This window comes from Mustela putorius, unplaced genomic scaffold, assembly GCF_011764305.1.
Source record: "Mustela putorius furo isolate JIRA1106 unplaced genomic scaffold, ASM1176430v1.1 tig00003898_pilon_pilon_pilon, whole genome shotgun sequence".
NCBI lineage: Eukaryota > Metazoa > Chordata > Mammalia > Carnivora > Mustelidae > Mustela > Mustela putorius.
Window position 1 is genome coordinate 10,448,640 of NW_025422047.1, and position 27,687 is coordinate 10,476,326.

General features: G+C 38.2%; 1 protein-coding gene across 3 annotated transcripts in view; it reads left to right on the plus strand.

Moving 5' to 3' along the window:
- The window catches only part of WDR76 (WD repeat domain 76), a 64,644-nt gene that overhangs the window by 5,219 nt on the left and 31,738 nt on the right, over positions 1–27,687 (plus strand). For all 3 annotated transcript variants that reach the window (XM_004751273.3, XM_045067945.1, XM_013055497.2), the window contains 6 exons: positions 9,345–9,437; positions 11,082–11,137; positions 19,477–19,603; positions 20,823–20,924; positions 21,022–21,065; positions 21,937–22,090. In XM_004751273.3, the coding sequence (XP_004751330.3) occupies positions 9,345–9,437; positions 11,082–11,137; positions 19,477–19,603; positions 20,823–20,924; positions 21,022–21,065; positions 21,937–22,090 (576 nt within the window). The remainder of the gene's footprint in view (positions 1–9,344; positions 9,438–11,081; positions 11,138–19,476; positions 19,604–20,822; positions 20,925–21,021; positions 21,066–21,936; positions 22,091–27,687) is intronic.

Genomic DNA, 27,687 nt, shown 5'->3' on the forward strand with positions numbered 1-27,687 from the left:
CCTTCGGCTCAGGTCATGATCCCAGCGTCCTGGGATCGAGTCCCACATCGGGCTCCTTGCTCCACAGGGAGCCTGCTTCTCCGTCTGACTCTGCCTTCCACTCTGTCTGTCTGTGCTCGCGCTCACTCGCTCTGACAAATAAATAAAATCTTAAAAAAAAAAAAAAAAAAAAAAGAATTGGCATGTCCAACATAGTTTCCTAGAGATTGCTGGTGTTGTTGGTCTGGAATGTCATTTTGAGAACCACTGGATTAGATTATCTGTTTGGCCTCTTTGACTATATGATTCTGAGTATATGAGGCTAGTGTGAAGTAGATTTTATTTTTTAAGGTTTATTTAAAAAATTTTTTAATTTTTTTTTTTAATTTCCGTTACAGTCAACATAAAATGTTACATTAGTTTTAGGTGTACCATATAGTGATTCAGCAATTCTGTACACTACTCAGTGTTCATCATGATAAGTGTACTCTTAATCCCCTTCCCTTCACCTATTTCACGCATCCCCCCACCCACCTCTTCTCAGGCAGCCATCTGTTTTCTATAGTTAAGAATCTGTTTCTTGGGTTTTCTCTCTTTCTTTTTTCCCTTTGCTTATTTGTTTTGTTTCTTAAATTCCATATATGAGTGAAATCATATGGTACTTACCTTTATCTGACTGATTATACTTAGAGTCTTAGATTCTCAAGCTCCATCCCTGTTGTTGCAAATGGTAAGATTTCATTCTTTTTCGTGGCTGGATAATATTCCATCGTATATATGGATACACACACACACTCTGTACCTTTTTTTTTCTTCAAGATTTTTATTATCTTTAAGTAATTTCTATACCCAATGTGGGCCTCAAACTTAAAACCACAAGATCAAGAGACACATACTATACTAACTGAGCCGTCCAGTCACTCCCCAGATCTTCTCTGTCCTTTCATATATTGATATTTTAGTTTGATCTAAGGAAGCACGGTCAGAAGTTAGAACATTAGGAATTAAAGTACTGAAATTAATCAAGCAGAGTCATACATGCCCAGCATATATTTAAATTGAAGGTTTTAAGCTGAAGGTTCTAGCATCCTTTTTTTTTTAATTAAGATTTTATTTATTTATTTGTCAGAGAGAGAGAGGGGGCACAAGCAGGGGGAGTGGCAGACAGAGGGAGAAGCAGACTCCTTGCTGAGCAAAGAGCCAGATGCAGGACTTGATTCTAGGACCCTAGAATCATGACCTCAGGGAAGACAGATGCTTCACTGACTGAGCCAGCCAGGTATCCCAAGGTCTAACATCTTTATGGGACATTTTATTCTTTTTCTTTTCATTAGTTATCTTTTTGGAGCAAAATGACCAAGGCTTTATGGTACCACGCTTTAGAAACTATGTATATATATATTTTAAAAGATTTTATTTATGTATTTGACATAGAGATCACAAGTAGGCAGAGAGGCAGGCAGAGAGAGGGGGAGGCAGGCTCTCTGCTGAGCAGAAAGCCTGACGCGGGGCTCGATCCCCGGACCCTGAGATCATGATCTGAGCCGAAGGCAGAGGCCCAACCCACTGAGCCACCCAGGCACCCAAAACAATATTTTATTTATAAGCTTATTTCTTCCCCAAATGAGGGAAGGCTTTTGTCACATTATAGACAAGTGTCTTTGCCTGTAAGTCAAAAATTTTAGGGGCGCCTGGGTTGCTCAGGTGATTAAAGCATCTGACTCTTCGTTTCAGCTCAGGTCATGATCTCTTGGAAGGGGAGATTGAGCCCAGCCTCTGGACTCTGTGCTCAGTGGGGAGATGCTTGAGATTCTCTCCTTCTGATCCTCCCCCTACTTGTACTCCCTCTCTAAAATGAATAAATAAATCTTAAAAAAAAAAATCTACTGTATCTTTTGGGAAACTTGCTAAATTTTGTCTCCAAGCACTTAAAAAAAAAAAGATTTTATTTATTTATTTTTTAACAGAGAGAGATTGAGAGAGAGGGAGCACAAGCAGGAGGAGCTGCAGGCAGGCAGAGGGAGGGAGAAAAGCAGGCTTCTTGCCAAGCAAGGAGCCCAGTCATGGGGTGTGATCCCAGGACACTAGGATCATGACCTGAGCCGAAGGCCGCCACTTAACCGACTGAACCACCCAGGTGCCCCTTCAAGCACTTTTATTAAGTATTTTAACTTCCAGGGACTCCTGGGTGGTTCAGTCAGTTAAATATCTGCCTTCGGCTCAGGTCATGATCCCAGGGTCCTGGGATGGAGTCCCCCAATTTGGCCTTGCTCAATTTCTCCCTTTGCCTGATGCTCCTCCTTGCTGTGCTCTCTCTCTCTCTCTGACAAATTAATAAATAAAAATCTTTACATTAAAAAAATATTTTAACTTCACAGAGCATTTCTTTCTTTCTTTCTTTCTTTTTTTTTTTTTTTTTTTTTTAAGATTTTATTATTTGACTGAGAGAGATCACAAGTAGGCAGAGAGGCAGGCAGAGAGAGAGAGAGAGAAGGGAAGCAGCCTCCCTGCTGAGCAGAGCATGGGATCTCAGGACCCTGGGATCATGACCTGATTCAAAGGCAGAGGCTTAACCCACCGAGCCACCCAGGCGGCCATCACAGAGCATTTCTTAACAGTTTTAAGTTTTGAGAACAGTTTGGGCTTATAGAAGAGTTGCAAAAATGGTAGAGAATTCTGATACTTCATTCACCTGCTTCCTCTTGTATTAATATCATACATAACTGTAGAATGCTTACCAAACTAAGAAATAAACCTTGTTACAATAATATTAACTACAGTACAGAATTTATTAGGATTTCACCATTTTTTTTAAACTAATGCCCTTACTCTGTTCCAGTATTTAGTCTAGGATTGCACAGTGCATTTAATAGCCATGTTTGTGTAGTCTCCTTCAATCTGTGACAGTTCCTCAGTGATTCATGACCTTGGCACTTCTGAAGAGTACTGAATAGTTATTTTGTGTAATGTTCCTCAATTTGGGTTTTTCTGCTATTTTCTCATAATTAGATTAAGGTTTTGCATTTTTTGGGAGGAGTACTACAGAAGTGAATGTACCCTCCTTGGCTAAGGTGGTCTTTGTCAGGATTCTCCAATGGAAACAATATTTTCCCCTTCGTAATTAGTAAATATTTTGAGGGAGATACTTTGAGATTATGCATATATCTAGTTTCTGTCATCAAGCATATATTTATTTTTTTAATTGAGATAAAATTCACATAACATAAAATTCGCTATTTAAAAGCATACAGTTCGGTAGTTTTTAGTATATATATGAGATTGTAAAATCATCCCTGCTATCCAGTTTCAGAACATTTTTTTCACTATGAAAAGAAACCTGTACCCATTAGCAGTGACTACCAACTCCTTCACTTCCTTAACCCAGTCCTGGAAACCATAAATCTACTTTCTTTCTCTATAGATTTTCCTATTCCACACATTTCATATAATTGGAATCATATGATATGTAGCTTCTTGCATCTGTCTTTGACTTAGCATAATGTTTTCAGGGTTCATTCATGTTGTAGTATGTACTTGATTCCTTTTCATGTAACTAATATTCCATTGTACGGCTCTACCACATTTCGCTTATCCATTCATCAGTTGGTGAACATTTGGGTTCCCACTTTTTTGCTGTTATTAATATTGCTGCCACAAACTTTTGCTTATGTGTTTTGCTGAACATATGTTTCCCATTATTTTGGGTATATACCCAGGTGTGAAATTGCTGGGTCATATGATCAACTGTGTTTAACTTATTGAGAAACTGTCAAATTGTTTACCAGACTGACTGCATCATTTTTACATACCAGTAGCAATGCATGAAGAATTTACTTCCTTGATACCTTTGCCAATACTTGTTATTTATCTTTCCTAAAAATTGAAAAAAGTTGATCGTAAAATACACAATATAAAATTTGGCACCTTAACCATTTTTAAAGGTACAGTGTAGTACTTTATGTTGTTTATTTATATTATTGTGAGACCAATCTCCAAAATCCCTTTCATCTTGAAAAACTGAAACTCTGTGCCATTAAATAACTTCCCATTTCAATCCTCCTGCCATCCCCTGGCAGCTACCATTCTACTTTGTGTCTCTTTGAATTTGACTAGAATAGGTACCTCATAAAAGTGGAATCATGGGATTTGTCTTTTTGTGACTGGTTTATTTCATTTAACATAATGTCCTTAATTATTCATATTTTTTTAATTAAAAATTTTGGAGGGACATAGGGGCAGAGGGAGAGGGAGAAAGAGAATCTTAAGCAGGCTCCATGCTCAACAATGGAGCCTGACCCAGTCTCAATCTCATAACTCTAAGATCCTGAGCTGAAATCAAGAAGTCAGATGCTTAAATGACTAAGCCACCCAGGCACCCCCCACCCCAGTATTTTATTTTATTTTTTAATTGAGTAAATTCTAGGGCCAATGAGCCAGCCAGGTGCTCCTTGTCTTTTTGATTATAACCATTTTAGTGGATGTGATGTGGTGTCTCACTATGGTTTTGATTTTTGTTTTTCTAATGATCAGTAATGTTGAGCATTTTTACATGTACTTATTGGCCATTTGTGTTTTGGAGAAATATCTCTTCGAGCCCTTTGCCATTTGGAAAATTAAATTGTAACTTTGTTTTGAATTATAAGCGTTCTTTATATATTCTGGACATTAAACCCTTATTAGATATATCACTTGCAAGTATTTTCTCCCATTTTTTATACTTTATTTTCATGTACTTGATAATGTCCTTTGACATACAAAAGTTGTTAATGATTTTATTTCTTTAAAATTTTATTTATATAGGGGGGCCCAGATGGCTCAGTGGGTTAAAGCCTCTGCCTTTGGCTCAGATCATGATCTCAGGGTCCTGGGATCGAACCTAACATGGGGCTCTCTGCTCGGTAGAGAGCCTCCTTCTCCCCCCTCCCGCTACCGCCTGCTTCTCGGCATACTTGTGGTCTATTTTATTTATTTATTCAAGATAGCACAAGAGAGAGAGAGAGACCGTGCGTGTGCGCAAGTGGAGGGAGAGTTAGAGGAAGAGGGAAAAGTAGACTCCCCACTGAACAGGGAGCCCAATGTGGGGCTTGATCCCAGACCCCAGGATCATGACCCAAGCTGAAGGCAGACGCTTAATCAACTGAGCTACCCAGGCACCCCAAAAGTTGTTAATTTAAATTTATTTATTTATTTATTTTGAGAGAGAGCACTCACACATGTGAGTGTGAGAGGGGGGATGTGGCAGAGGCAGAGAGAGATCTCAGGCAGAGAGATCTGTGCCTCCATGTGGAGGCACAGAGCTGGAAGGGGCACTCTATGTCACAACTGTGAGATCATGACCTGAGCCAAGATGGAGTTAGATGCTCAACCGACAGAGCTCTGCTATTATGAATGGTGTTGTTTTCTTAAAATCATTTTCTGATTGTTCATTGTTAGTGTATAGACATATAGCTGATTTTTTAAAAAGATTTTATTTATTTTTTTGACAGAGATCACAAGTAGGCAGAGAGGCAGGGAGGTGGGGGTGGGGAGCAGACTCCCTGCTGAGCAGAGGGCCCGAGATGCAGTTGCTGGTGGGTGCAGATCACAGGACCCTGAGATCATGACCTGAGCTGAAGGTAGAGGCTTAACCCAATGAGCCACTCAGGTGCCCCTTTATAGCCGATTTTTGTATTTTTTTTTTTTTTTAAAGATTTTATTTATTTATTTGACAGACAGAGATCACAAGTAGGCAGAGAGGCAGGCAGAGAGAGAGAGAGAGAGAGAGGGAAGCAGGCTTCCTGCGGAGCAGAGAGCCCGATGTGGGGCTCGATCCCAGGACCCTGAGATCACGACCCGAGCCGAAGGCAGCAGCCCAAACCACTGAGCCACCCAGGCGCCCCTGTTTGTTTTTAAAAGATTTTATTTATTGCTTTGACAGACAGTGAGAGAGGGAACACAAGCAGGGCAAGTGGGAGGGGGAGAAGCAGGCTTCCTGTGGAGCAGGGAGCCCAACGCAGGGCTTGATCCTAGGACCCTGAGATCATGATCTGAGCTGAAGGCAGATGCTTAACGACTGAGCCACCCAGGATTCCCTCAGTCTGAATGTTTTTTAATATTATTTTTTTTCTAGTCATCCTGTCCTGATTGTCCTAGAATCTCTAGTATACTGTTGAATAGAAATAGCAAGAGCAGACATATTTTCTTGTTCCTGAGCATTAGGGGAAAAGCTTTCAGTCTTTTGCCATTAAGTATGTTGTTAGCTGTGAGAAACATCTGTTTTCAAAAAGTGTTTATCTCCAAGTAATTATAGATGTATAACAATTGGCAGAAATAGTACAGAGAGGTATCATGTACCTTTCACCCACTTTTTCCCTGTGGATACATCTTATATAACTATATCACAGTATCATAATGGGGAAATTCACATCATACAAGGCATGTGTATAATTCTTTGTCACTTTATCACATGTTGATTACTATAACTACCACCATAATCAAGATACAGAAATATTCCATCTCCACAAAAATTTCCCTTGGGCTCTTTCTTTTTTTAAATTTAAGTAGGGTCCAGTGTGGGGTTTGAACTCACTACCTTAAGGTCAGGGGTTGCATGCTCTAGGGACTGAGCCATCCAGGCACCCTAAGATACTTCTTTGTAGTTAGGCCTATAGCCCTCCCTCTCACTCTTCTTAGGCCCTGGCAACTGCTAATTTTTTATCTCTACAGTTTTGTCATTTTGAGAATGTTATGTAAATGGATTCATACATTTTGTGAATTTTTGGCATCAGGCAAGTTTTAAATTCAGGTTACTTTGATTTTTTAAAAAACACATTACCCCTTGTTTTATGGCTACAGTAACTTCTTAAGCGTTTCTGAAGATAATGAAGTTTTAAAAAAATGTTTATTTGCTATATATGTTTACTTCAAGAGCCCACTTTTTCTGAGGTTGTTTGCTTGGTCTTCCTGTTACGTGTTGCAAGTTTTTGAGAGGTGGGTGATGGGTAAAAATGGTTTGAATTACACATACCACTTAAAAATACTGATTATTTTTCTTAGTTTTCTTAATCATTTAATTTTGTTTCTTTGATTTTAAAATAGAATCTTATGAAGTCCTTGATGATGGTGGTGGTGATGTTTTTCCCTGAAAAGCATTTGTAAAGGCAATGACACAATAAAACTTTTACGTTTACTGCTGCTGTTATTTTGTGTGTGTGAGGAATATTTTTTATTTTGGTCAAAGTAATACATACATGTACATCCACATATAAGTAATACAATTCCACAATTGTATGTGTATATGTATTCACACAGAAAGGTAGTTCCATATGTGCACACATACATACTCAGAAACAAATCAGAACACTCAGCAATTTCTGCCACATAACTTTTCTATTTGTGATTGGTGCTCCCCAGTAGACAAATTATACTTTAACCCTTTTTAGCTTTTATCCCTTCAATATTATCTGTTGATTTAACATGGAAGATGAGGACTTGTTTCATTCAGGCTATACCTTATACACATATGTGCCTACCCACTCCTTCCCTTTCTCACATCCTTACTTGGTATAGCCTAAGCTCTAGCAGAGTTGTAACAGAATTTTTATGGCTTCATATATCTATATGGTTTTTTTCATGAAACATTTCCTGAGCACCTCCATCTTCTTATTTCATTCTAGATTGTTTAACCCTTTCTTGGCCTGCCTTTTACCATTTTCCTTTGGATTTCTTTTATCATTCCTGATCTGGAACTTCTGTACCCTGGATACTGTCTTGGATCTTTTTTTAAAGTTGATTCTCTTGGGGCACCTGGGTGGCTCAGTGGGTTAAGCCTCTGCCTTCAGCTGAGGTCATGATCCCAGGGACCTTGGATCAAGCCCCTCGGGCTCTCAGCTCGGCAGGGAGCCTGCATCCCCCTCTCTCTGCCTGCCTCTCTCCCGACTTGTGATCTCTGTCTGTTAAATAAATAAATAAAATCTTAAAAAAAAATAAAGTTTATTCTCTTATTTTGAAGTGCAGCTTATAACTTCCTGAGAAAAGGTGTAGGAGAGGTAATTGACATGTCTGAAAAGTGTTTATGCTGTACATTTGATTGATAGCTTAACTGGGTTTAGAATTGTAGGTTGAAAGTGATTTTTCCTTAAAATTTTAAATACACTCTTCCATTGTCTTCTAGCTCCCCCTCAGTATTGAGAAGTGACATTCTGATTCTTGTTTCTTAATGATTTTTTTAAAAGGTTTCATTTATTTATTTATTTTTTAAAAGGTTTTATTTATTTATTTGACAGAGAGAGATCACAAGTAGGCAGAGAGGCAGGCAGAGAGAGAGGGGGAAATAGGCATCCCGCTGAGCAGAAAGTGTGATGTGGAGCTCAGTCCCAGGATCCTGAGATCATGACTTGAGCGGAAGGCAGAGGCTTAACCCACTGAGCCATCCAGGCGCCCCTCTTCATGATCTTTTACCTTTATCTGCAAACTTTTTTTTTTTTTAACCTTAGTTACCTCAGGTGTTAAGAAATTTTGTGATGTGTGTAAGCTTTGATCTTTTTTCATTTGTTGTTCTGCATACTCATTGGGTTCTTTTAATATGGAAATGCATGTCTTTAGTTTCAAGAAACCTTCTTATATTATTTCTCTAATAACTTTGTCCTCCATTTTCTCTGCTCCTCTTTTTTACCTCTATAACTATTAGTTGGATATTGGACCTCCGAGCTTGTCTGGTTTTATTGTCTTTTCTGCCTGTGCCTATATCTCTGTTGTTGTTGTTGTTCTTTTTTTATTTTAAAGATCTTGTTTATTTATTTGACAGACAAAGATCACAAGTAGGCAGAGAGGGAGGTGCAGAGGGGGGTGGGAGGGTTGGGGGGCAGAAGCAGGCTCCCTGCCGAGCAGAGAGCCCAGTTGGGGGCTCAATCCCAGGACCCTGGGATCATGACCAGTGCCGAAGGCAGAGGTTTTAACCCACTGAGCCACCCAGGCGCGCCTGTTGTTCTTTTATCTAAGTTTCCTTAACTCATTGAATGAATTTAAAATTTTATGTTACTGATTTCTCTTTTTGTTTAATAAAAAGATAACTGTGAATAATGGTACGATTTATGACCAATAGGAAATAATTTGCTTTTAGGATATACTACTTGACTTCTGCTCTGTCCCTTGTTATTTAATTAGGAAGCCATGTAGATACTTTGTGATTATCCCAAATTCAAACTCTTACATTTGGTATCCAGTGCAGCAAAGATTGTGTGCAAATTGGTAAGAAAGCATGTAATGAATAAAGCAGGTACTATTTGAAGGAAAGTATACATTTGAGAATTCAACACCTAGTTTTTTGAGGTGCTTTCCTGTGGATCATGCAAAGTAACAGAATTTTTTTTGGTGTAATTTCATAGGATGAATTTTCAGGATTGTCACCGTATGAAAGGAAGAGACTGAAGAACATATCAGAAAATGCAAACTTTTTTGCTTCTCTTCAGTTGTCTGAGGTTTGTGTGGAATTTCTAATTAAGAGCAAGATGCCATTCCTCTTGCCCATAGGTCAATAAAATACTCATAGTATCAGGTTTCATATATTAGATAAGGGAGGGTAAAATTAGGACTGAGTTTTGTGTTTAGTAAGAGGAGGTTACCATATTTTATTGATTCTAGTTTTTTTCATTTTAATGCTTTTGAAATTGACATCTTGAAACTGTAACTGGCAGCTCTTCCTTTTGTTGGTGCATAAGATAATGGTGTCTTATGAAAGGTTATCTTGCATTCAGGGGAACAGTGTATGTTCCAAGTGGTTGCTTCCTCTAAAGGATAAAGGGGAAATAGGAGGAATGGGTTGAGGGATGTGTGGTAGAGGAGAGGACAAGCCTTCTCCCCCTCCCCCAATCCTTTTTTTCACTAAGATTTATTTATTTATTTGAGAGGGGGAGAGAGCATGAGTGGAAGTGGGGGAAAGGGCAAAGAGAGAGGGACAAGCAGACTTCCTGCTGAGCAGGGAACCCTGGGATTATGACCTAAACTGAAGGCAGACACTTAACTAGCTGAACCACGCATGCGCCCGTCTTTTTTTTAAATCCTAAAGAATAGATGAAAATATGCTTTGTATAGTGAGCTTTAAGGATAAATGGCCAGGGGCACCTGGGTGGCTCAGTTGGTTGAGCATCTGCCTTTGGCTTGGGTCGTGATCCCAGGATCCTGGGCTGGATCCCCACGTCAGGCTCCCTGTTCAGCAGAGAGCTTGCTTCCTCTCCCTCTGACTGCCACTGCCCCTGCTTGTGTTCTCTCCATCAGATAAATAAGAGCTTTCAAAAATGGTAATAAATTCAGAATCTTAAAAAAAAAGGATAAATGGCCAATGTATGGTAATGTTTTATAATCATAACTAAATGTGTAATTTACATTGTGTCTTCACACTGTGGGTGAAACTTCTGTGTGTGAGATCACCCTGTGTGAGGTAGCCTTTCAGGAAGGTGTGTGATATTTTCCTTCAAAAGGTAACAAGCCCTTGGCTTTATTAAATAATTACTTGATACCTTTGATTACACATTCTCAAATATTCAGCATGTATTTGCATCTTGAGGGAAGGGTGGGTAACTTAATATAAGGGACTAAATTGTTAAGTTACTAAAAGTTGAAAAGTCATCAGAAATTTAAACAAAGTATCTCTGATTTTGATTTTAGTTACCAGAAATTATGATTTGATTTATAGAAGTGTAATACAGCTTTTCTGGAAAATATCAAAATAGAATTGCCTATAGCAGAAGTTAAACTATCATGTTTTAATTCATGATAGTATATTTGATTAAATGTTTAATGTTCAATCATGTAAACTCATTAGCAACCTGGTCCAAGGTATCAGAATGTAAATACAATGTGGGGCTTGAACTCTTGACCCTGAGGTCAAGACCTGAGCCCAGATCAAGTCTAATGTTTAACCGAGTCCTCCAGTTCTTTAGATGTTATTATTTACTTACTTTTATTATTCATGGTTTATTTGTCTCATGTCTGTTACCAAGAGCAGGTATTATATCTTAGGGATCTTTATTTCCTATATAGATCTTAGTTCAGTGTTGATAAAACAGCTTACTTAATATTTTATAAGGTAGTATCTTTACATGTATGTTTTGTATATTTTGCAGTCAGCTGCAAGGCTCCGTGAAATGATAAAAAAGAGGCAGCCTCCTGAATCCAAAAGGTAAAAGATTTGGTTTACAGTGCTTATACCATGATGTATTACTGAGTTATTTATAATTTGAAAAAATTGTTACCATGGTAAAATAATAGAAACTGTAATCTTAAACTTGTTGTTTCACATCTTCACGAGCATTTGCTGTTGTCAGTGTTCTGGATTTTGGCCCTTCTAATAAGTATGTATTGGTATATCTCATTGTTCTTTTAATTTCTGTTTCTTTGATAATATGAGGTAGAGCATTTTTTCATATGCTTATTGCTATCTGTATATTACTTTGGTGAACTATCTGTTAAAATCTTTGGCTCATTTTTTAATTAAGTTGTTTGTTTTTTATTATTTTAAGTTTTAAGAGTTCTTTGTATATTTTGGATAACAGTACTTTACAGATGTGCAAATATTTCCTCCCAGTCTGTGGCTTGTTTTCTCATCTCTTGACAGTGTCTTTTGCAGAACAGAAGTTTTTAATTTTTTTTTCTTTTTTTTTTTTTTAAGATTTTATTTATTTATCAGAGAGAGAGAGGGCGAGAGCAAGCACAGGCAGACAGAATGGCAGGCAGAGGCAGAGGGAGAAGCAGGCTCCCCGCCGAGCAAGGAGCCCGACGCGGGACTCGATCCCAGGATGCTGGGATCATGACCTGAGCCGAAGGCAGCTGCTTAACCAACTGAGCCACCCAGGCGTCCCAGAAGTTTTTAATTTTAATGAAGTTTACTTCATCAATTTTTTCTGTCATGGATTATGTTTTTGGTGTTTTATTCCAAAAACCATTAGTATACCCAAGGTCACCTAGATTTTCGATTCTACAAGTTTTATAGTATTGCATTTTACATTAGATTTGTGATCTGTTTTGGGTTAATTTTGTGATGGAGGTAAAGCTGTGTCTAGATTGATTATTTATTTATTTATTTATTGGGGAAGAGATGAGTGAGAGAGACAGAGTGAGCATGAGCCAGGGAAGAGGCAGAGGGAGGAAGAAGCAGGCTCCCCGCTAAGCAGGGAGCCTGATGCAGGGCTCGATGATCGTGACCTGAGCCAAAGGCAGACGCTTAACTGACTGAGCCACCCAGGTGCCCCTAGATTGATTTTTTTTTTTTAAATGTGGTTGTCCATTTGTTCTAGCACCATTTGTTGAAAAGATTTTCTACATAGACTATCATGTCATCTATGAGCAAATGCAAGCTCTGTTTTTTTTAAGATTTTATTTATTTATTTGATGCAGAGAGAGAGAGGGCATGAGCGAGCCTAAGCAGGGGGAGTGGCAAGCAGAGGGAAGGGAGAAGCAGGTTCCTAGCTGAGTAAGGAGCATGATGTGGGGCTCGATCCCAGGACATTTAACCAACTGAGCCACCCATGTGCCCCTGCAGCTTTTTTTTTTTAAATTTAAAAATAATTTAAAACAAAATGATTTTATGTATTTATTTGAGAGAGAGAGAGAGCATGAGAGGGAAGGAGGTAAGAGGTAGAAGCAGACTCCCCAAGGAGCAGGGAGCCTGATGTGGGACTTCAGGATCATGACCCGAGCCAAAGGCAGTCACCCAACCAACTGAGCCACCCAGGTGTCCCAGCTTTTTTTTTTTTTTTTTTAACTTAATAGATTACTGGTTTATTATAAAAGGATATAACTTAGAACAGCTAAAGGAAGAGATGCATAGGGCAAGGCATGGGGAAATGGTATAGAGCGTCCATGTCCTCTCAGAGCACTCTCTCACTGCTATTCTTCCAGCACATCCATGTGTTCACCAACCTGGAAACTCTTATTTTTATTTTTTTAAAAAGTATTTATTGAGAGAGTGTGCATGTGAGGAGGGGGAGGGGCAGAGAGAGAGGGAGAGAATCTTAAGTAAGCTCCATGTCCAGTGCAGAGACTGACTTGGGGCTTGTTTTCATGATTCCAAGATTACGACCTGAGCCAAAACCAAGAGCCTGATGCTTAACTGACTGAGCCTCTAGGTGTCCCCAACTGGAAACTCTTGAACAAATATAGTTTTATTTTTTTCATTCAAATCTGTGTACTGTTTCTTTTCTTTTCTTGTCTTATTGCTTTAGCTAGAACTTCCAGCATAAGGTTGAAAAGGAATGGTGAGCGAGGACATCTTATCTTATACCTTATTGGTGGGAAGGCTTGGTGTTTCTCACCATTTAAGTATGACATTAGCTCTAAGTTTTCTGTAGGTACTCTCTGTCAAGTTTGGAAAGTTCCCCTCTACTGAGATTTTTTTTTTAAATCACGAATGGGTGTTAGATTTAGTTAGAAGCCTGTTCTACGTTAGTTGATGGGATTGTGTGATTTTGATTTTTTAGCCTATTAATGTGATGGATTACATTGAATGATTTTTTGATAGATTACAATAAGTGATTTTTGAGTGTTGAACCAATCTTGCATACCTGGAATATATCCCACTTGTTTGTGGCTTGTAATACTTTTTGTACATTGTTGGGTTCCTTGTACTAATATTTGAGGGTTTTGCATCTGCTCATGAGAGATTATTGGTCTGTAGTTTTCTTTTTTATAATATCTTTGGTTTTGGTATTAGGGTCATGCTGACCTTCTAGAATGAGGTAGGTAAGATTCTCTCTGCTTTTATCCTCTAAAAGAGGTTGTAGAGAATTGTTATAATTTCTTTCTTATATGTTTGGTAAAATTCACCAGTGAACCTATGTCAGCCTGGTGCTTTCTGTTTTGGAAGATTATTAATTATTGTATAATTTCCTTAATAGGTGTAAGCCTATTCAGATTATCTATTTCTAATTCAGATTGTGAGTTTAGCAGTTGAGTCTTTCCAAGACTTGTCTTTCATCTAGGTTATCAAATATGTGGGCATAGAGTTGTTCATATCATTCCTTTATTTTTTTTATTTTTATTTTTTTATCATTCCTTTATTTTTAATGTCTGTTGGATCCATAGTGAGACCCCTCTTTCCTTTGTGATACTGTTAATTTTTTTTATTAGTTAGCCTTCTCTAGAGGTTTATTGATTTTATTGGTCTTTTTTAAAAAACGATTTTATTTATTTATTTGACACAGAGAGAGCACAAGTAGGCAGAATGGCAGCAGAGGGAGAGAGAGAAGCAGGCTCTCCACTGAGCAGGGATCCCAGTGCTGGGCTTGATCCTAGGACTCCTGGGATCACGACCTGAGCTGAAGGCAGACACTTAACTGATTGAACCACCTAGGAACCCTGATTTTATTGGTCTTTTAAAATTTAATTTAATTTTTTACTTTTTTAAGACTTTATTTATTTGAGAGAGAGTGAGAATGAGAAAGAGCAAGAGAGATCACAGAGGGAGAGGAAGCGAACTTGCTGCTGAGCAGAGAGGACCCTGAGATCATGACCTGAGCCTAAGGCAGATGCTTAACTGGCTGAGCCACCCAGACACCCCTGTTGGTATCTATCTCTCTATCTATTAATTAATTAATTAATTAGAGACCAGCCAAGCACAAGCAAGGGGAGGGGCAGAGGGAGAGAGAGAGAATCTCAAGCAGACTCTGGTGAGCATGGAGCTGGACATGGGGCTTGATCTCAAGACCCTGAGATCATGACCTGACCTGAAATCAAGAGTTGGACACTTAAACAACTGATCTACCCACATGCCCCAAATTTTATTGGTGTTTTTGAAGAACTGGCTTTTGGTTTTGCTGATTTACTCCCGCATCACCCTGCCCCAGGTGATTTCCTGTTTTTAATTTTATTGATTTGTTCAACTTTTATTATTTCTTTTCTTTTCCTTACTTTGGATTAATTTGCTCTTCTTTTTCTAGTTTTCCTAAGTTGGAAACTTAGATGATTGATTTTTGACCTTCTTTCCTAATCTGTGGACTCACTGTTACAAATTTCCCTGTAAGCACTGCTTTCTCTACATCCCACATATTTTATTAGGTTGTGTTTTCATTTTCATTTAGGTAAAAATATTTTTTATATCCTTTTGAGATTTAACAGATTGTTTTCTTCCCCCCCTTTTTTTAAAAACAGATTTTATTTATTTTAATTTTTTTTTTTTTTAAGATTCTGTTTATTTATTTGACAGAGAGAGAGCGATCACAAGCAGGTTGAGAGGCAGGCAGAGAGAGAGGGGGAAGCAAGCTCCCCATCAAGCAGAGAGCCCAATGCGGGGCTCCATCCCCGGACCCCAAGATCATGACCCGAGCCGAAGGCAGAGGCTTAACCCACTGAGCCACCCAGGTGCCCCAAAGATTTTATTTATTTACCTGAGAGAGAGAGAGAGAGATCAAGCGAGAGAGAGAGAAAGAGGGAGCAGAGCACAAGCAGGGCAGAGGGAGAATCAGACTCCCCGCTGAACAGGGAGCCTGAGGTGTGGCTTGATCCCAGGACCGTGGGATCATGACCTGGTCTGAAGGTAGATGTTTAACCAACTGAGCCACCCAGTGCCCTTGTATGTGTTATTTCATTGAATTGGATTATTCCAATGGATGACCAGGGACTGAGGCTATATTTTCCAGGGTGGGGTGAGAAGACAAGTTAATTACCTGGAGGATGTTTTAATAACTTGTTTGAAGGGTTGGAGTGGTAGAGAGGACATGAGCCTGAACAGAACTGGGGAGGATTCTATTTCACTTAGCGATGATCCTTAGAATCATCCCAGTCTCATTCAGGATGCCTTGGGGTCAGTATAATGAAGGCACCTGACTGAAAAAGTAATAGAATTCCTCAAGTGGCAGAGAAGAAAACAGGAACTTGGGATTGTCTTGACGAGGGAAACCTAAGTAAGGATGAAAAGATAAGAAAAAAAAAGCAAATGTACACAAAATGCTTTCATATAATCAGTAATGTGGATGAGTTTTGTTTTGTTTTTTTAAAGATTTTATTTATTTACTTGACAGAAAGTGTGAGCATACACGGGGGAGAAGCAGGCAGAGGGAGAGGGAGAAGCAGGCTGCCTGTCAAGCAGGGGGGCCTGATGAGGATCTCGATGTGAGGGTCATGACCTGTGCCAAAGGCAGATGCTTAACCAACTGAGCCATCCAGGCTTCTCAACCCATGTATTATTTGTTGTTTAATTTGTATGTATTTTGGGTTTTCCAGGTATCTTTATCTTACTGACTTCTGGTTTAATTCAGTTGTGTTCTGAGAGCAAACATTGTAAAATTTTCTTCTTTTTAAAATTTCTATACTTTTAAATTTGTTAAGGTGTGTTTTATGATCTAGAATGTGGTCTGCCTTGGTGAATGTTCCATCTGAGCTTGAGAGGAAATGTGTATTTTGTTTTTGAGATAAAACAATTTTTAAAAAGATTTTATTTATTTATTCATGAGAGAGAGGCATAGGCAGAAGCGGGATCCCCATGGAGCAGGGAGCCTGATGTAGGCTCCATCCCAGGACTCTGGGACCGTGACCTGAGCAGAAAGCTGCTGCTTAACTCACTGAGCCACCCAGGTACCCTCTCCCCTTTTCTTTTTAACAATTTTTTTTTTTTAAAGATTTGTATTCTGTTTTTGAATGAACTGGTCTACAGATGTTTGTTTTATCTAGTTTGTGGATGGTATATGTCAAGTTCATCTGTGCCCTTGCTGATTTGCTGCCTGCTGGATCTCTCCATTTATAACAGGGGAGTGTTTAAGTCTTCCAACTAAGATAGTAGAGGCACCTATTTCTTTTTGGAATTCTGTTAGTTTTTGCCTTACATAGTTTGATTTTCTGTTGTTAGGTGCATTATGTTATGCTGTCTTGGAGAATTGGACCTTTATCATTATGTAATGCCTTTCTTTATCTCTGATAACTTTCTTTGCTATGAAGTCTGTTTTGTCTGAAATTAATATAGTCACTCCTGCTTTCTTTCCATTTGTCTTAGCATGATCTACTTTTATCCATTCATTTATTTTTAATCTTTATGTGTCTTTATACTTAAAGTAGATTTTTTTTTGAAGGTTTTATTTATTTATTTGACAGACAGAGATCAAAAGTAGGCAGAGAGGCAGGCAGAGAAAGGAGGAAGCAGGCTCCCTGCTGACCAGAGAGGCCGAGGTGGGGCTGGATCTCAGGACCCTGGGATCATGACCTGAGCCAAAGGCAGAGGCTTTAACCCACTGAGCCACTCAGGTGCCCCTAAAGTAGATTTTTAAAAAATTCTATTTATTTGACAGAGAGACACACAGTGAGAGAGGGAACAAAGGCTGGAGTAGTGGGAAAGGGAGAAGCAGGCTTCCCGCTAAGCAGGGAGCCTGATGTGGGGTTTGATCCCAGGACCCTGGGATCATGACCTGAGCGTAAAGCAGACACTTAACGACTGAGCCACCCAGGTGCCTGCCCCCAGAAGCTTGCTCTGTCTCTTTAAATTGTGTTATTTGTCTTTCATTGTGCCTTGTAATTTTTTTCTTGATAGCTGGACATGATGTATTAGGGAAAAGGAACTGTTGTAAATAGGCCTTTAGTAATTGTGGAAGGGGAGAGAAAGCTGTTCTATAGTCCTGTGATTAGGTCTCAGTCTTTTAGAGAGCCTTTGTTTTTTGAGCTGTGAATTTCATGGTGTTTTATTTTCTTTCCTCCCCTGTTAGGTGGGAGAGGAGGGTAAGAATGGGCTGGAGTTGGGTATTTCCTTTCTCTGACGTTAAACTCTGATAATACCCTAGCAGATTAGGCTCTGGTTAACCAGTTCTCCTGAGGGCAGGCCTTGTTAAGAAGAACAAAGTGCTCTGGTGTATTTCAAAAATGGTTCTTTTCCCCCTCCCACTGTGGGAAGCTTGAGGGGATTTTTCTCTGATATTTACTGAAGACCTACTTGAGTTCCTGGTTGTAAATCTCACAAAATACTAGGGGTGAGTCCCCCTTGAGGGTTTTTTTTTTTTTGAAAGACTTTTTTAGAGCAGTTTCAGTTATACAGCAAAATTGAGAGGAGGGGACAGAGATTTCCTGTATATTCCTCTGCCCCCACACATGTATAATTTTCCCCATTATCAGCACCAGTCAGTGTAGTGTACATTAATTACCAAGGATGAATCTACACTAATGCATCATAATCATCCAAAGTCCATAGTTGGCCTTAGAGTTCACTCTTGGTGTTGTGTGTTGTATGGGTTTGTACAAATGTATAATGATACATATCCATTATTATAATGTATAGAGTACTTTTACCACCCTAAAAATCCTCTGTGTTCTCTCTGTTCATCAACTTATCACCCTCAACTGTGGCAGTTATCTTTTTTGTCTCCATTGTTTTGCCTTTAATAGGAGGCCATGTATTTGCGATCATACAGTATGTAGCCTTTCCAGATTTACTTCCTTCTCTTTGTAATAGACATTTAAGTTTTCTCCATGTCTTTTTATGGCTTGATAGCCTGTTTCTTTTTAGTGCTGAATAATATTCCATGTTTGGATTTACCGTACTTTATATATCTTCAGTTGAGGACATCTTGGCTATTTCCCAGTTTTGACAGTTATGAATAAAGCTATTATATATACTCATGTGCAGGTTTTTGTGTGGACCACTCTGGAGTTTTTAACTTGTCCATGCTGAGCCTCCAGCATCTGGTCAGTACAGTTCAGGTTTTCCTGCCTTGGCGTTGGTTCCCATTGTGGTTTTGGTTCTTGACTTTCTGTTCCAGTAGGCCATGACTCCTTATATTTGCCTGTCTCTCCAGTATTGAGGACAGAAAGCAGTTTGCACTGTGTCCTTGCTTCTCTTAAGGATCCTAGAAGAGTTATTGACTTGTTAATCTGTTTACCTTTTTACTTGAAAAGACAGGGTGGTGAATTTCAAGTTCCTTATTTGTGGAACTGGAAACTGGAAGTTCTGAACTACTTTTTTAAAATGAAAAAATAGTGCACAAAAGAAGTAGGGTACGTATATGATTTTAAAAAGTAAACTATATGGAAGGAAATGCAGTGGAACATTTAAATCTCTTTTCCATTTTAGACCTTAGTTCTCCAGGCCTTCTCCCTAGAAGAAACCACTGTTAGTAGTTTCATGTGTATTCTTTAATAGCTATTCTTAGTATGTACAAATACATGTGTGTACATAACTTTCTCTCAAAAAAAATGGAAGCATATTCAGCATGTACTGGACCTTGTTTTTCCTTCTTATATCGAATAATTCATGTCATATCAGTGTGCAAAGGTCTATTTCATTCTTCTTATGTTTGCATATTATTCTCTTAGAGATGTATACCATGATTTGTTTTAACACCTCTCACCTCTCCATGGTGAACATTTAGGATTTTATTTAAAAGCATGGAAACATAAATGTTCAGTTAGAATCAGTGTAGTCATGTACGTATATTTTTGTAATGTGTGAGTATATCTATGAGATACATTCCTGGAAGTTATCTCCTTAATATTAACAAATACAGATCACTGTTTTATAACTTGAATTTTTTTCCCTTACTCCTTTAGGAAAAAGCCAAAGAAGAAAGAAAATGGGACTGGATGTAGAAGGTCAATGAGATTATTAAAAGTAGATCCTTCAGGAGTGTCATTACCAGCACCCCCAGCCCAGCCAACAGTAATTGCAGATGAAAATGTAAGAAAGTGCAAAAACAATATATTACTCAATAAAATACTGAAAAATTTGAAATGTTTGAAACTAGATTTTAAAGGTCATTAAATTTCTTTAATAGGTTCTTCATTAAGTACATACTTGACTGATTCTTGTTTAATGATTAAAATGTCAAAATCATAAAGACTAGTTTGAATTTTTGTAGGCTTAAATGCTGTGGAATTATGGGTGAATTACTTAAACTTTCTGAGCCCCAGTTTCCCCATATTTAAAGTGGCAACAGTACAGAAATTTCAAAGAGGATTTGTGGGAGTTAAGTGAAACAGTATCTATAAAGTTCTGTATACTGTGTTAAGGGCTTAGTAAATAAACAATAAATGGTAGTATTAATGTTATTAATAATGCATAATATGTGATAATGGTGATGGTCCCTTGCTGTAGTATAACTTTGTACTATCAGTGAATAGAAAGAGTTTTACTTATACTTACCAAGTTTATTATCTAAATAATATTTTAATCATTTTTTTATTCAAGTGCACCCACTGTTTTTAATACTTTTATCTAAGTGCTTAATTACACTTTAGAAGGTAACACTAATTAGATTGGTGCTTTGGGAGCTAATTGCAAATTAAGGTGCTTGGGGAGAGTAGCTTTCCAGTATTTCTGAAGCCTCCGCCCATGGTAGATTTATTTACATTTAACTCATTAATGCCACACAACTGAAGCAACACTTGTGAAATGATACTTAATACTCACTGCATGTGATGTACTTTTTGTATGTTCTATTCTTTTGCTTTTCATTAAAACATTGCTGGCTATAATACATTGAAATGATTTCACAATGCATGGGTTACAACCTATGATTTAAAAAATTGCTGGCATAAAGTAATAACTTTGCTCTGAGTAATGCAATTGAACCAATCTGAATCCATTCCTAGCAACTCCTGTTCTTGGCATTGTAACTTTTGACAAGGTAACTTCTCTAAGATTCATTATTATCTCTTTAAAACGTGGTATCTCATTCACTGGATTATTATGAGGATTAAATAGGGTAATATATGTTATTAGTTTATAGGATATACCTGGCAATCATTCACTGAACAACTGTTTTTGAATGCTAATGATGTGTCACCTATATTGGTACTGAAAGTAGAGTACTAAAAAACTTACATTCTAGGGCAGAGCAATAATCAATCCATTTTATTTCTCATTTTAGTCTTTATTTTCTTATTTTTTATAACAGCCTTTGTTACCTCCTGGGCCTTTAGAAATGACTCCTGAAAATCAAGATGATGACAGTGAACTATTTAAAAGATTTTTACAGACTTGGGCAGAAGTGAGCAAGGTATCACTTGGGAGGGCTTACGGCTTTTAGAATTATCTGTTAAGGAAATTTCAGTACATATGTTAACTTAATACTTTGGTATTTTTCATTGTTTCAGACAAGTATTAAGAATACTGAGAAGGAGTTAGTTAACATTAAAAGGTGAGTTAAAAATCCCATGCCTTTGATTTATATTTTCTACAGTCTTTAAATTATAAAGATCATATACCATTACAAGAAGTTTTGAAAATGAAGTGAAATGATTACCTATAATATTTCTATCCTAGCATTTGTTGTTTTTGTATATTTTCTTCCAACTATTGCCACTTGAAATACCGCTATGATACGAGTTTCCTAAATGCTGGGATTTTGTCTCAGTAACCAAATGGTGCCTGGTACATGATATATGTTCACTCATTATTTAATAAATGAGTGAATCCATGTACATTTTTAGTTTAGTGTATATATAAATTTGCATTATGCATTTCATTAATATTATAGTTACAAAACATTGATATTATGTTACTAGAGTCTTTAAATTTATTGATTAATTGCATACTATTTCATTTACTTAACTTTTTCTGACTTTGTTGGTATTTGGAATTATATTCAGTTTAGTTTTGTGTGGTTAGTTGCGTATTTAGTTATATGTGTACATACATTAAAGTGTATATGTGTGATGGTGGGTTAATTCTTTAGGATAGATTCCAGAAGTGAGATTAATGACTCAAGTATTAAGGGACATTTTTCTGGCTTTAGTATACATTACTGAATTGTTTTCTAAAATCTTTTTCTTCTAAAAATCTCATATGAATTTACTCTGCCACTAGCACTGTTAGTGAATGTATGTTTTAACTGCAGCCTGCTACCTTTTGTAAGTGAAAAATAGTATCCCATTCTTTAATTTGATTTCCTTGATTATTAGGAGGTTGACTGTTTTCACTAACTGTGTCTCTTTTATTTTTTGAGTCATCTTTTAGTTATTTTGACTACTGATTGGTTTTACTTCTAAAATTTAACTTCTTTTCCTCAGCTATAAAGCCAATTTAAGTGGCATGGTCATTAATGGAGATACTGTTCATAAAGTCACCAGAGGTGCAATATTTTCTGTGGCTCTCCACCCATCAGAAATTAGAACTTTGGTGGCAGCTGGGGCCAAATCTGGGCAAGTTGGACTTTGGGATTTGGTAAGTTAATTTTTTGAAAGTAGTAAAGCTTGACTGAAATAGTCTATAGGAGAATGGCCTACAGCCACATGTTTTATAGATGTTACTTGAGATTTATAGTTTTGTACTTTGTGATTCCAAATTTTAGAAATCAAGAAATTTTTGTTGGCTTTCTAGAACTTAAACATTTTTTATTTCATTAATAGTCAACTGAGCATAAATTAATTGCCAGGAAACAGTTATACCTTTAAATGTAAATATGAAAAGATGACACAAAATTCTTAGTTTTCTGATTGTGTTTATTTATTTATAATATTTTTATTTATGTTTGTGAGAGAGAGCACGAGAGCAGGCAAGCATGGGCCTGGGGGAGGGGCAGGGGGAGAAGCAGACTCCCCGCTGCACAGGGAGCCCAGAGGTGGGACTTGATCCCAGGACCCTGGGATCATGACCTGAACTGAAGGCAGATGCTTAACTGACTGAGCCACCCAGGCACCCTCTTTTTTTTTTTTAAAGTTTTATTTATTTATCTGACGGGGCCGGGGAGGGGAGAGAGAGAGAGATAGCACAAGTAGGCAGAGAGGCAGGCAGAGAGAGAGGGGAAGACAGGCTCCCTGCTGAGCAGAGAGCCTGATGTGGGGCTTGATACCAGGACCCTGAGATCCCAGGACCTGAGCCAAAGGCAGAGGCTTAACCCACTGATCCACCCAGGCGCCCCATCCCTCTAACTATTTTTAAAATTTCTGGGGCACTTGGGTGGCTCAGTCGATAAACATCTGCCTTTGGCTCAGGTCATGATCCTGTAGTATTGGGATCGAATCACCACGTCAGGCCCCTTGCTCAGCAGACTCTCCCTCTCTGTTCTTTCTCTCTCTCTTGCTCACTCTCTCTCTCAAATAAGTAAATAAAATCTTTTTTAAAAATCTAAAAATAAATAAAGTTTTCAGACTGGGAAAAATATCTTCCTAGGGATCTGCTTAGGATAATCCCATTCAGGGGTGCCTGGGTGGCTCAGTGGGTTAAAGCCTTTGCCTTTGGCTCAGGTCATGATCCCAGGGTTCTGGGATCGAGCCCCGCATTGGGCTCTCTGCTCAGAGGGAGCCTGCTTCCTCCTCTCTTTCTCTGCCTGCCTCTCTGCCTACTTGTAATCTCTGTCTGTCAAATAAATAAATTAAATAAATCTTTAAAAAAAAATAATCCCATTAATTTTTTTATGCATTACAAACAGACACTGAATTCCATTCATTGTCCATATAATTCCCCATGGATTGATTTTGTTGGTTACAAAATTGAGAAAAGCCAAGTTAATGTTCTTGAATTTATTTTCTTATTGGCAAAGTAGGACAAAGACCTGAGAAATACCGTAAGGACAATTAATGGAGATGAATATACTATGGTAACTAGAAGCTGGTTAGGGTTAATAAACAGATTTTGTGAGAAGAAGAAAGAAATAAATACCAAATTCTCTCTTGTTTTTGGAGCATAGGTTCTTCCTTAGTTTGATAAAGTGGGTGAGGTTGGGAGGTAAAAGTATTTGGTAAATAAAACAAATAGAGAAGTGGGAAGAGGACTAAAAATAGTATAAGGTAATACAAGCTAAGAGACGAGTTTCATGGGTCGGAGTTTGACCAGCCTTCTTGCAGGTAAGTTCAAAAGAATGGGAGTAGAGAAAAGGCCACTGATTTTGAAATTGGGGTACCATTAGTTGAGAGAATAGCTTCAACAATGAGATAAGGAAGGAACACAGACTTTGATAGAATAAAAAAGAATAGGGTAGTGGAAGAAATGAAAGCAATCAATAAAAATCAGTGGTTGAAGAACTCTGAAAAGGAATAATAGAAAATTAGCATAGTCAAGTGAAAATCTTTTCAGGGTAGATTGATTTGTACAGAGTTGAAGACGTGTAAAAGTCCCTTTGTCATGTCTTTCCTGGTGGCTCCAAAATCTGTATTACTAAATCTCTGTAGTCTGGTATCTCTCTCAACTTTCTAATTGTCCCAGACACTTGGCTATCATGTTAACAGCTTGAGTAAGTCTTAAATGCAAAACTTCTGCTGTCCTGTGCTCGTCCCCCAGTTCCTCTAGTTTAAAAAAAAAAAAAAATTAACTTGGAATCAGTTGGTTAAGTGGCTGCCTTTGGCTCAGGTCATGATCCCAGGGTCCTGGGATCCAGCTCGGAGTCAGGCTCCCTGCTGGGTGGGGAGCCTGCTTCTCCCTCTCCCTCTGCCTGCTGCTCTGCCTACTTGTGTCAAATAAATAAATCTTTGAAAAAAATTTACTTGATTAACACATAATTGTCTATTATAAAATTAACATTTTATTTTATTTTATTATTTTTAAAGATTTTACTTATTTATTTGACAGAGATCACAGTAGGCAGAGAGGCAGGCAGAGAGAGGCGAAGGGAAGCAGGCCCCCTGCTGAGCAGAGAGCCCGATGCGGGACTCGATCCCAGGACCCTGAGATCATGACCTGAGCCGAAGGCAGTGGCTTAACCCACTGAGCCACACAGGCGCCCCAAAATTCACATTTTAAATATACAACTCAATGATTTTTAGTACGTTTATTACTGAGTTGTGTAACTATTCATACTCTAGTTTCAGAACATTTTCAATCATTCCTATATGTTCCTCGGCTATTTAGATTTAATCCCCCAGTTAATTACTCTCATTCCTAGGCAGATCTCCATAAATTTGCCATTTTTGGACATGTCATATAAATAGAATCATATAGTATTTGGTCTTTTATGTTAACTTTTTTCTTGTAGAGTAATGTTTTCAAGGTTCATTTATGTTTTAGTATATATCAATATTTCATTCTTTTAAATTGTTGAATAGTATTCCATTGTATACCACATTTTGTTGATCCATTTTATCACTTAATAGATATTTAGATTGTTTCTACTTTGTGGCCATTCTGAATAATGTTACTAAAAACATTGGTGTACACATTTTTGTTTGAATATGTGTTATTTCTCTTGGGAAGACACCTAGGGTTAGAATTGCTGGGTCTTAATGGTAATTCATTAACATTTTGAGGAACTGGCAAACTGCATTCTAAAATGATTGCTTCATTTACTATTCCCACCAGCAACATATGATGGTTCTAATTTCTCCACATGCTCACCAGTATATATTATTGTCTGTCTTTTAGAGTATAGCCTTTCTGGTGGGTGTGAAATGGTATCTCACTGCGTTTTTTTTTATTTGTATTTCCCTAATGACTAACAATGTTCAGCATCTTTTCATTCCATTTGAATATCTTTGGTGAAATAGCTATTCAAATCTTTAATCAATTTTTTAAAAAAGATTTTATTTGTTTATTTGACAGAGAGAGATCACAAGTAGGCAGAGAGGCAGGCAGAGAGAGAGAGAGAGAGGAGGATGCAGGCTCCCTGCTGAGCAGAGAGCCCGAGGCAGGACTCGATCCCGGACCCCTGAGATCATGACCTGAGCAGAAGGCAGAGGCTTAACCTACTGAGCCACCTAGACGCCCCTCTTTAATCAATTTTTAATTAGGTTGTTTGTCTTATTGAACCAGAAGAGTTCGTAAATTCTAGATACAGATTCTTTCTTAGATATGTCTTCGAATTTTACTTATGCTTTTGGTGTTATATTTTAAAAATCTTTGTCTAGTCCCAAGCTTTTTTTTTTTTTTTTTAAAGATTTTATTTTTATTTATTAGAGCACAAGTAGGGGAGCAGCAGAGGGAGGGGAAGAAGCAGGCTCTCTGCTGAGCATGGACCCCAGTGAGGGGCTCCATCCTAGAACGTTGAGATCATGACCTGAGCCAAAGGCAGTTGCTTAACCAACTGAGCTACCCAGGTGCCCCTGGCCCCAAGCTTTTAAGAGCTTTTTCTGTTGTTGTTGTTTTGTCCTGAAAATTTTATAGTTTTCCTTTTACGTTTAGTTTGCTGATTCATCTTGAGTAATTTTTAAATATGGTGTGAGGCAAGAGCCCAAATTTATTTTTTTGTATATGAATATCCAGTTGTCATTTTTTTAAAAAAGATTTTATTTATTTATTTGACAGAGAGAGATCACAAGTAGGCAGAGAGGCAGGCAGAGAGAGAGAGAGGAGGAAGCAGGCTCCCTGCTGAGCAGAGAGCCCGATGTGGGCTGGGATGGACCCTGAGATCATGACCTGAGCCGAAGGCAGCGGCTTAACCCACTGAGCCACCCAGGCACCCTCCAGTTGTCATTTTTAAAAAAGATTTATTTAGGGGCGCCTGGGTGGCTCAGTGGGTAAAACCGCTGCCTTCGGCTCGGGTCATAATCTCAGGGTCCTGGGATCGAGTCCCGCATCGGGCTCTCTGCTCAGTGGGGAGCTTGCTTCCTCCTCTCTCTCTCTCTGCCTGTATACCTGCTTTGTTATCTCTCTCTGTCAAATAAATAAATAAAATCTTTTAAAAAAAATTTATTAAAAAGATTTATTTATTTATTTGTCAGAGAGAGAGAGCGCACAAGCTTGGGTGAACAGCAGGCAGAGGGAGAAGCAGGCTCCCTCCTGAGCAAGGAGCCCAATACAGGACTCAATCCCAGGACCCTGGGATCATTACCTGAGCCAAAGAGAGACACTTAAGCAACTGAGCCACCCAGGCATCCCCCAGTTGTTGAGAAGATTATCCTTTCCCCTATTGAACTGCCTTGACACACTCCCTCAGTTTTTCCTCTTAACTTTCTGTCAGGTTCCTAGTGTCACCTAGAATCAAAAGTTGTTATCCTTTACTGAGTCACCCATTTTCCCATTCATTTCTTTGTTCATTCCACATTTATTATTTTGTGTTTAGTAATATTCTCATGATTTCCCAGCTATTAAACATTTGTGAGCAAAAGACTGTCTCTGCCCTCTTAGCGTTTAGAATTTAGTGGCCAAAACAGCATTAATGAAATAATGGCCAAATATGTAATTACATATTTGATAAGTGGAGTGAATTATATACTGTGATTAATGGCCTGAAGGAAAAGTACTGTAAATGAAAACATATGACAGGGGGCTGACCTAATTTAGAGGTTTAGGGCAAGCTTCCTTGAGGAACTGAGATGAGATTTGAAAGCTAAGGTGTAGACCAAGTAAAGAAAGGGGAAAGGGTATTTCAGGCCGGTGGGGGGGAGCATGTCAAGGACCTTACTAGAAAGGGGAAAGCCTACCTGATACAATTAAGGACCTGAAAGAATGTTTGTGTGGCTAGAGTATAGACAGCAAAGGAATGAACAAGAGGGATTATGTTGGGCCAAGGCCCCATCTCCTTTTTTAGAATTACCATACTGGGTTTTTTTTTTTTTTTTTAAGATTTTTTGTTTATTTATTTGACACAGAGACACAGCGAGAGGGGGAACACAAGCAGTGGGAAGTGGGAGAAGGAGAAGCAGACCTCCTGCCGAGCAGGGAGCCCAGTGTGGCGCTCGGTCCCAGGACCCTGAGATCATGACCCGCTCATAACAAACTGGTCTTGGATTCAATTAGATTTAAAGTAGTAAGAAGTACTCTTTTTTTCCCCTAGGATTTTATCTATCTATCTATTTATTTATTTATTAACAAATAAATAAATTTATTTATTTTAATTCCAGTATAGTTAACAGTGTTGGATGAGTTTCAGGTATACAAAGAGTGATTCA